Source organism: Megalobrama amblycephala, linkage group LG10 (assembly GCF_018812025.1).
Source record: "Megalobrama amblycephala isolate DHTTF-2021 linkage group LG10, ASM1881202v1, whole genome shotgun sequence".
In the NCBI taxonomy this organism is placed as follows: Eukaryota; Metazoa; Chordata; class Actinopteri; order Cypriniformes; family Xenocyprididae; genus Megalobrama; species Megalobrama amblycephala.
The window spans coordinates 189,183-198,505 of record NC_063053.1 but is presented as its reverse complement, the minus strand read 5'-3'; the positions used below and the strand labels follow the sequence as shown (position 1 = coordinate 198,505).

General features: G+C 40.8%; 1 protein-coding gene across 1 annotated transcript; it reads right to left on the bottom strand.

Moving 5' to 3' along the window:
• Positions 1 to 5,731: 5,731 nt before the first annotated feature.
• Positions 5,732 to 6,742, bottom strand: LOC125277518 (paraneoplastic antigen Ma1 homolog). Its single transcript, XM_048205931.1, has one exon. It carries the CDS (start codon positions 6,740 to 6,742, stop codon positions 5,732 to 5,734), a length of 1,011 nt encoding a protein of 336 aa, XP_048061888.1.
• Between the last annotated feature and the right edge of the window lie 2,581 nt (positions 6,743 to 9,323).

Sequence of the window (9,323 nt, the reverse complement as noted above, 5' to 3'; positions counted from 1 at the left end):
TCTCACCAGCTGTCCGCCGAATGACAATGAATCCTGCGATGCCAGAGAATTCTAAACCGCGTGGGGATTTAGAACGCTATCTGGTTCCTCCATCTTAGTAGTCGTCTTCGTCGGAACGATTAATAATCTTTGGCCAGTCGTCATATAATAGTCTCTAACTCTCCGTAAGAGAAAGGGAGAGTACAGCGCGCACAGCTGCAGTTACCAATTAAGAGTCCGTTTAAACTCTTAATCAGGGTAAAACAAAGTAAACAAATTAAAGAAATGTTCTTTAACACTTCCTACATTCACTGATTATAATCTTTGACCACTTATTTAGCGGTTATGTTACTATTTTTCTCTAAATCAGGAGAAAAATAAAATGCGACATCACTTTCCGATCTGCCTCCATCATCTCTCTCCTCTCGCACTAGCCCTGCTTCCAATCAGAACTCTCAGTGCCCGAACAAGGGCGGGACTAAATAAAATAAAGACCAATCACAAATAAAAGAACATGCATGCTTGTCAAACCCACGTTTTTAACCAGTACATCTCACATAAACTTTTACCATAATCAATGTAACACTCGTACAAGTGAAATGATATACCATTATATGAGCCCATGGCATTTATATGATTTTGACCCAAGAATATCAGAAACATTTACATATTCAAAAATATGCATTTAGGAGATTATAAATAACCTTAGCTGGGCTACACTCTCCCCCTTCTGATATTCTCATGTCCTCATGAGTTTTTTCTCCTTCCTACATTTGTATTAGAGCTTTGGGTTTGTAGTCAGTTTCCCAACTAGCACATGAATCACACTTAGCTAAAGGATGACACCATAATGTCTTACATGACCTTTTTTGTCCTGGTAGAATTTTGAACAATTCACCACCATACCCCTATAGACTAGTGTTAAGGGCTTATCTGTGGATTTCCCCAGTTCATCATAACTTAGTTTCTTTACAGGCTTCAATTCTCTCCTAGGACGAAGTTCCCTTCTCTCATTTTCCTCCACTCTTGGTGTACTAAAGGATGGATAGTCTCCCCCTTCTAATTCTAGACCTTCAATACAATCAGGAGTTGGTGAAACAGTACTTCCCACTTCATGTTCTGTAAGGTCTTCTGTCATTTCCAATCGAGGAGGGTTTTGAGTTGCTCCGAAAGGTACTTTGGCTCTCTCTGATGCCAATGAAGAAATGAGCTGTCTGTCAAATGATGTCTTTTGCTGAACTGGATAATATTCATCAACGCTATTGCTTTCACTGTCAGACTCCATTTCTACAGGTTCTTGGTCTTTGTCTTTCATCTGTTGTTTCTGTGCCTGTTTCACAGCTTTGGACCTTGTTACCCGTTTTGGCGAAACTTCGCGTCTTGGATCAGGTACGTTTATTCTCACACTCTCTCCTATTGGTAGCAAATGATCCCTGTGTAGTGTTCTTATTCCTCCAGTACCAGTTTCTGGTTTCAGTCTGTAAACTGGCAAGTTTGACAATTTCTCCTGGACTATATAAGGGAGGGAGTTCCAGCGATCTTTTAATTTATGCTTCCCAGTTAAAGCAAGATTCTTGATAAGTACTCGATCTCCCTTTTCCAGAATCTGATGTTTTACTCTCCGATCATAGAGCCTTTTGTTTCTTTTCTGCGTCTTCAGAGAATTCTCCACTGCTAACTGGTATGCATGTTGTAAGTCTTTTTTCACACCTTCAACATACTGGTGATGTTTCAGACCACTTTCACCTTCTGATGAAGTTCCAAACTGTACGTCTATAGGAAGACGAGCCTCTCTTCCAAAAAGCAGATAATATGGCGAGTACCCAGTTGTCTCATTCTTAGTGCAGTTATACACGTGTACTAATTGACTGATACTTTGACTCCATTTGCTTTTCTTGGCCGGATCTAGTGTTCCCAGCATGGAAAGAAGAGTGCGGTTAAACCGCTCAGGCTGTGGATATCCCTGAGGATGGTAAGGTGACGTTCGGGACTTACGAATTCTCAAGATTCCCAACAACTCCTTGATAAGTTTGCCTTCAAAATCCCAACCTTGGTCGGAATGAATGCGGGCAGGAAGGCCATAATGCACGAAAAACTTCTCAACTAGGATTTTGGCTACAGTCAATGCCTTCTGGTCTTTTGCTGGATATGCTTGGGCATAGCGAGTGAAATGATCTGTAATAACCAGAACATTGCAAATCCCCTTAGAGTCAGGTTCAATGGAAAGGAAGTCAATGCAAACCAGGTCCATCGGCCCACTACTTGTGATATGACTCAGATAAGCAGATCTTTGGGGTAAGGTTTTTCTTGCAATGCATCGGCCACAATTTTTGACATACCGCTCCACTTCTGTGCTCATACATGGCCAGTAGAAACGGTTTCTACACAGTTCTGTAGTCTTCTCAATCCCAAGATGGCCAGACTCATCATGAAGCGAATACAATACTTGAGATCTGAATTCTTTTGGAAGGACTAGCTGTTGAATCTCCTTTCCACAAGGGCTCTTAGTAACTCTGTACAAAAGATTGTGGTGAATGACTAACTTGTCTCTCTGTTGTCTCAGTAGAGATTCAGAAAGAATTGAGTTCTTTGAAGCTGAAAGAACTTTCCCTTTTTTGACTTCTAGTCTCACAGGTCCAATGATGGAGTCCTGCTCTTGAGCTAGTCTCAAGTCTAAGTTGGACAACTGCGCCTTATGTTCCAGCTCCAACTGTATGGGGCAAACGTATGCAGAGGGGATACTTTCTGGAGGAATTCCTAACTGATCTACTAACCTACCACTAGATTCTTCAGAAGGATTAGTATCTGCAAGCTTACAGATCGCCTTCACACCTGACCTAGGGATGTCAATCCATTCAACTGGCACGTCACTGGACATAGGATATCTTGACAACATGTCAGCATCAATGTTGTGATGACCAGGTTTGTACTGGAGATCAAAATCGTAAGTGGCTAGGGCAGCCAACCACCTATGACCTGTGGCATTCAGTTTTGCACTTGTTAACACGTAAGTCAAGGGGTTGTTGTCAGTCTTAACTGTGAATTTTGCGCCATACAAATAATCATGAAATTTGTCAACTATGGCCCATTTTAATGCTAGGAAGTCCAATTGATGTATTGGGTAACGCTGTTCAGCTGTACTCAATTTGCGGCTTGCACAGGCAACTGGCCTTAACCCTTCTGGATATTCCTGGTTCAGCACCGCCCCCAGTCCACTCAAGCTTGCATCCACATGTAATATGTAGGGCTTAGCTGGATCAGCATACGCAAGCACTGGAGCATGTGTAAGGCAATGAATGATGTGATGGAAAGCATCTGTGCATGCCTTGTCCCATCTCTCACCAAACGGCTCAGATTCCTGGTAGTATTTCCCCTTTAGCACAGCTTTGCATTGACCCTTTGCAGGAGGATACCCTTTAGTTAATTCGGTCAATGGTCTTACAATCGCGGAATAGTTCTTGATAAATCTGCGGTAAAATCCGCAAAATCCAAGAAAAGATCTCAAAGACTTCAAATCAGTGGGCATTTTCCAGTTGATGACAGCCTTCACCTTTTCAGGATCTGGAGATACTCCTGCTGCAGATACCACATGCCCCACATAATTAACCTTCGGCTGACAGAACTGGCACTTGTCAATAGAGACTTTTAGACCATACTCTTGTAGTCTATCCAGCACTTTCAACAACCTCTCCTCATGTTCTTCTAATGTCCGTTCAAAGACAATAATATCATCCAAGTACACGATAACTTGGAGGAGATGCATGTCTCCAACAGCCTTCTCCATTAATCGTTGAAAAGTGGCTGGAGCCCCAGTCACACCCTGTGGCATACGTTCAAATTGGTAGAAGCCGAGAGGGCAAATGAACGCAGTCTTTTCTTTATCCTCATCAGCCATTTCAATTTGGTAATATCCACTGCGTAAATCTAAAACAGAAAACCACTTACTCCCCGACAAACAGTCTAAAGCGTCCTCTATCTTAGGGGTGGTATATTGGTCTGGGATGGTTCTGGCATTTAGAGTCCGATAATCAATACACATTCGAATGGCTCCATTCTTTTTCCTGGCAATGACTATTGGTGAAGCATATGGACTTTTAGACTCAGTTATGATACCTGCCGCCAGTAGATCTTTCAAATGTCGCCAGACATCATCGATGTCTGCAGGTGCAATTCTTCTAGATCGCTCACGAAAGGGTCTGGAATCATTTAGTCTGATGGTATGTTTCACGTCTTTAGCTTTCCCCACATCCCATTCGGTCACAGAAAACACGACTCCTCGCTCCGACAGCTTTTCTCTCAACCTTGCTTTCCAATTGGCTGGAATAGGGGAGTCACCAAACTTAAAGATTTGTGGATCTAATCTTTTGGAAGCAGCCTGAACTCCCTGTGCTACTGTGACAGTGTCAGTGGGGGATACTTTAGCAATGACCGTCCCTACAGGTATAGTGATGTCTCGGGAGGTGTCATTGCACACTAGCAATTTGAAACTATCCACATTCAGGTTAGAAGAATGGAGAACCATAGGTGGAACAAGAATTCCTGCTGGAAGTGGGTTATCCTCAAATGCTTCAAGAAGAAAAATGTCTTTCCTCAGTTGTTTCTTCATTTCTACTTTGCACATTGCATACCTCTCACCTCTCGATGATATGGTTAACCCTCCTGGTCCCATCCACAAAATTTGTCCCTCCTCTGAATCAGAGACCTCCACTTTCCCTTTGATCTGTGGCACATGAAGTTTCAGCACTTCTGATTGGATTCTCAATGAGTAGGCTTGATTAGAGGCACTAGAGTCTAAGCTGAATGTGGTCAGTCGCTGGAAGAAGTTTGCATTAGTTCCAATAATAACCGGAACCTGCTGAGTACTTTGCGGTTCTGGGCAAACCAATGCCAGGATAGAAACAGTCTCAGCTTCACCAGTGAGTATAGAAGGAAAGGAGATGTCTAACCACTATGTAGCCCTTGTACGGATAACTTGATTCACTCAGTCCCCAAATGGACAATCCAGCAAGTGGTTGAATAGGAACGTGGGACAAGTATTTGGAATACCATTGTTCAAAGACAATAGTCACCTGCGATCCGCTATCAAGAAGGGCTGTACATGGACATCCATTCACCTCCACAGGAATGGTAGAAACAGGACCCACTAGTCCACTGGGGAGAGAATTAGCTTTATTGTTTGCCATTTGACTCTGATCAAAGGAACAATTAAGACTATTAGCAGAAGCATTGTCTCCAGCTGATCTGCTTCTCTCAGATTTGGCTTGTCGAAGAGAGCGCACTAGTTTCTGTATCACTAGCGTGGTATTTTCTGGAGCTTTACACTTAGTGGCAATGTGCCCATCCTCTCCGCAACGGTAGCAAAAGAAATCTTCTCGATTCCTTGATGATCTTCTCTGAGTTTGAGACTGAACTGGCTTTGGATTCAAAATGTCCTGTGGTGATTGCTTAGTAGAGCTCACATTCATCACTGACAATTGCTCTTGTAACTTCTGAACCTGTTTTTTTAACAGTTGCACCTCCGACTCTTCCTGAGTTTCAGCCTTTTTCTTAACTTGTTGGTCTCTAGACTCCACTCTCAATGATGCAACCGGATTTTTCCCAGAATCATCTCCCAATCTCAATCTTAACTCCTGCATTTCCTCTCGTAGTTGTTTCGCCTCAGAAGAGTTCATTTTGTCATCATGTTTCAGAATGTATGGGCTTTACCGATGTTTTGATCTTATGACGGGCAGACTCATTTTCCTCTGCTTCCTTAATTTCGTTCAATAATGCTAGGAAATTGGGAGGGTTTGCTTTCCTTTGCCCTTAGTCTCAACTGCAGCAGCATAAGATCTGCTTCAACAGCTCCTCGGATCAGTTGTTCAATCCTCACTCTGTCCATTAACTGTGGTGCCAATCCTCCTCTCTGAACCACTTTAGTTAAAGATTTCTCTATTCGCCTCAGAAAATCAGACAATGCCTCTCCTGGTGATTGTCGAAGAAGACGGAAAGCAAAGTAGAGATCCTCTCCAGATTCAAATGTTCCAAAAGTATTCTCCAAGGCATCCAGATACTGCAAAGCACTAGCATCTGGACTTGAAAATCTCAAAGCCTTAACAATATCCAGTGCTGGGCCTTTTAAACACTCCATTATTCTTCTTCTTTTCTCCTTTTCGGAACATTCACACTCTACAGTCATCAATCTGGCTTGTTCCATCCAGTTTTCCAAACTTTCCTCTCCTGTTGGCGTGGGAACAGTACCCGAAAAGGTACGTAATCTGCGATAAGCACTAGCATCAGTCGATGGTTTGGAGGTTTTCTCCAATAGTTCACCCACGGCACGTATGATAGATTCAGGAGAACTAGCAGTAGAGGTAGACTGAGTGAATAGAGCTTGCAAGTCAGACATAGATTTTCCCTCTTCACTTAAGAACTTGGATAGTTTCTGTGAGAATTCTGAAATGGGCACCTCAGCTAAAGCCACTACTACCTTCCAAGCTTCCTCTCCTTCAGCGGGCAGTAATTCTGGTGGGATGCGAGCTGGATCAATGACTTCTTTGCATTCACAGAGCACCAAGGTAGTATTAGGACTTGGTCCTGATCTTGAGTCTTTCACACGAACCCTGCCAAAAGCTTTTACAGTCTGCACTGTCTCTTCTATAAACGCCACATCAGTTTTAGCAGGCACTCCTATTAACAGTATGCCATGATTCTCCTCAATGTCCACTTCCTTACACCATTTGGACAACTCAGCAAGCAGAATTGGATCCCGTGCAAAAGCCATGCTTGGAGTTCTGGAAAATTATTGTCAGTTCACTCAAATAATCTCAATATTTAATTCAACTCTTGTTTACTAGGGTCAGCTAATGACAGGAAAGAAGAAATCCCGGACGAGCCCCCATAAATGTGTAGCGCCCCCTACCCTCTTCTTGTAATGGGTGGAGCACCGGGTTCTAATGATGTGTCTCTCGACTTAATTAATCTACTTCTTTACCCTTTCTCCCTTCTGATCACTTTACATAAACTAAAATGTTATATGATAGTCTGTCTGATGTACTGTTAATGTAAATCACAAAAAGGTAAGTTCTTATCAATTACCAAGTAATTTTATTTAACAGAAAATAAGAATGAAATACTGTAAATCAAGAATGAAATGAATTCAAATAAATTTCAAACGTCTGTTGTGTATTTTCTTTCCCATAAAATCACTGTTTGAACTTTTCAGCTCAGAAAATCCAAAATCTGGTACTCAAATATCAATGTTCAAAATTTACCAGTAAGAAAAAATAATACAATTCTCTTTTGAGATATAGTAATATAACAACAAAATCAAGGTGTGATATACACGGTATAAATCACGTGAATAAACCAAATATGTAATGTGGGCCCACACACACTCTCACAGTTTCAAAATCCCCAACCTGTTGCAGGCCTGTGACGTCGCTTGAGAACGGTGTGGCCGTTAAAACCAACAAATGGCCTCTTCGCTCCAGAGAGCTAAATAAACAAACGAATGTACCTGTGTCTCCGTGGGATGAGACTCGCGCTGTCCACCGAATCGCGTTATGAATTACATATGCGTCTGCAGTCTCACCAGCTGTCCGCCGAATGACAATGAATCCTGCGATGCCAGAGAATTCTAAACCGCGTGGGGATTTAGAACGCTATCTGGTTCCTCCATCTTAGTAGTCGTCTTCGTCGGAACGATTAATAATCTTTGGCCAGTCGTCATATAATAGTCTCTAACTCTCCGTAAGAGAAAGGGAGAGTACAGCGCGCACAGCTGCAGTTACCAATTAAGAGTCCGTTTAAACTCTTAATCAGGGTAAAACAAAGTAAACAAATTAAAGAAATGTTCTTTAACACTTCCTACATTCACTGATTATAATCTTTGACCACTTATTTAGCGGTTATGTTACTATTTTTCTCTAAATCAGGAGAAAAATAAAATGCGACATCACTTTCCAATCTGCCTCCATCATCTCTCTCCTCTCGCACTAGCCCTGCTTCCAATCAGAACTCTCAGTGCCCGAACAAGGGTGGGACTAAATAAAATAAAGACCAATCACAAATAAAAGAACATGCATGCTTGTCAAACCCACGTTTTTAACCAGTACATCTCACATAAACTTTTACCATAATCAATGTAACACTCGTACAAGTGAAATGATATACCATTATATGAGCCCATGGCATTTATATGATTTTGACCCAAGAATATCAGAAACATTTACATATTCAGAAATATGCATTTAGGAGATTATAAATAACCTTAGCTGGGCTACATTAAAAAAGGTTCAAACATTCACTGATGCTCCAGAAGGAAACACGACGCATTAAGAGTCGGGGGGTGAAAACTTTTGAAAAGGATGAAGATGTCACAATTTTTCTTATTTTGTTTAAATATCATTGTTTTTCATTTAGTACTGCCCTTCGGAAGCAACAGAAGATACTTGCATGTTTCCCGGCAGAAAAATTAAGTACAATTTACCTTGATATTTGAATTCATAAGTTTTCACCCCTCGGCTCTTAATGCATCGTGTTTCCTTCTGGAGCATCAGTGAATGTTTGAACCTTTTTTAATAGTTGAGTTTGAGTCCCTCAGTTGTCCTCAGTGTGAAAAGATGGATCTCAAAATCATACAGCCACTGCTGGAAAGGGTTCAAATATGCAAAAATGCTTGAAAACTGATGATCTGCAGGAGCTGGAGGATTTTTCTTAAGAACAGAGCTCAGTTTAAATGCTCAGGACAAACAAGAGACTCATGAACAACCATCACAAAACACACAAACAGTCGTGGATCATCAGGTAACCACACACAGTATTGAGAATCAATGGTTCACATACTTATAAACAGAGTTATTTTAATAAATTCAGCTATTGTTTTGTCTTGTGAACTAAATGCAAACATCTTTTATGTAAAATATCTTACTCAGGACAGTACTAAACAAAAAATAACATGCATTTTTTATTATCCCTCTTATTTTATTCAAATAATTCTCATTTTCACAGATTCTGCTAGGGGATCACATACTTTTTCATGCCACTGTATATATAAATAAAAGCTAGTTCAAAATATTAATACTATATATAATACTAAAATAACACAATATTCTCAAATCATGCTGGAGAACATGGAATTTAATCAATAAACAAATAAGGACGAAAGCATAAGCACATAAGCCACTCAATTTAAAATAGGTTATTTTAAGCTTCTTAAGCATAAAATAATTAATTAAGATCTGCTTTTGTTCTGGCACAAAATAAAGGGATTAAAATTAATAAACAGTCTCAATTAGAGTGTCTAAACTAAACATGGATAGATAAATTTACACTAAATACAACAACAAACTAGAATAACCTAA

Bases quoted from the DNA above. Each gene is read 5' to 3' on its own strand.
- LOC125277518 (XM_048205931.1), bottom strand. From the start codon at position 6,742: ATGGCTTTTGCACGGGATCCAATTCTGCTTGCTGAGTTGTCCAAATGG.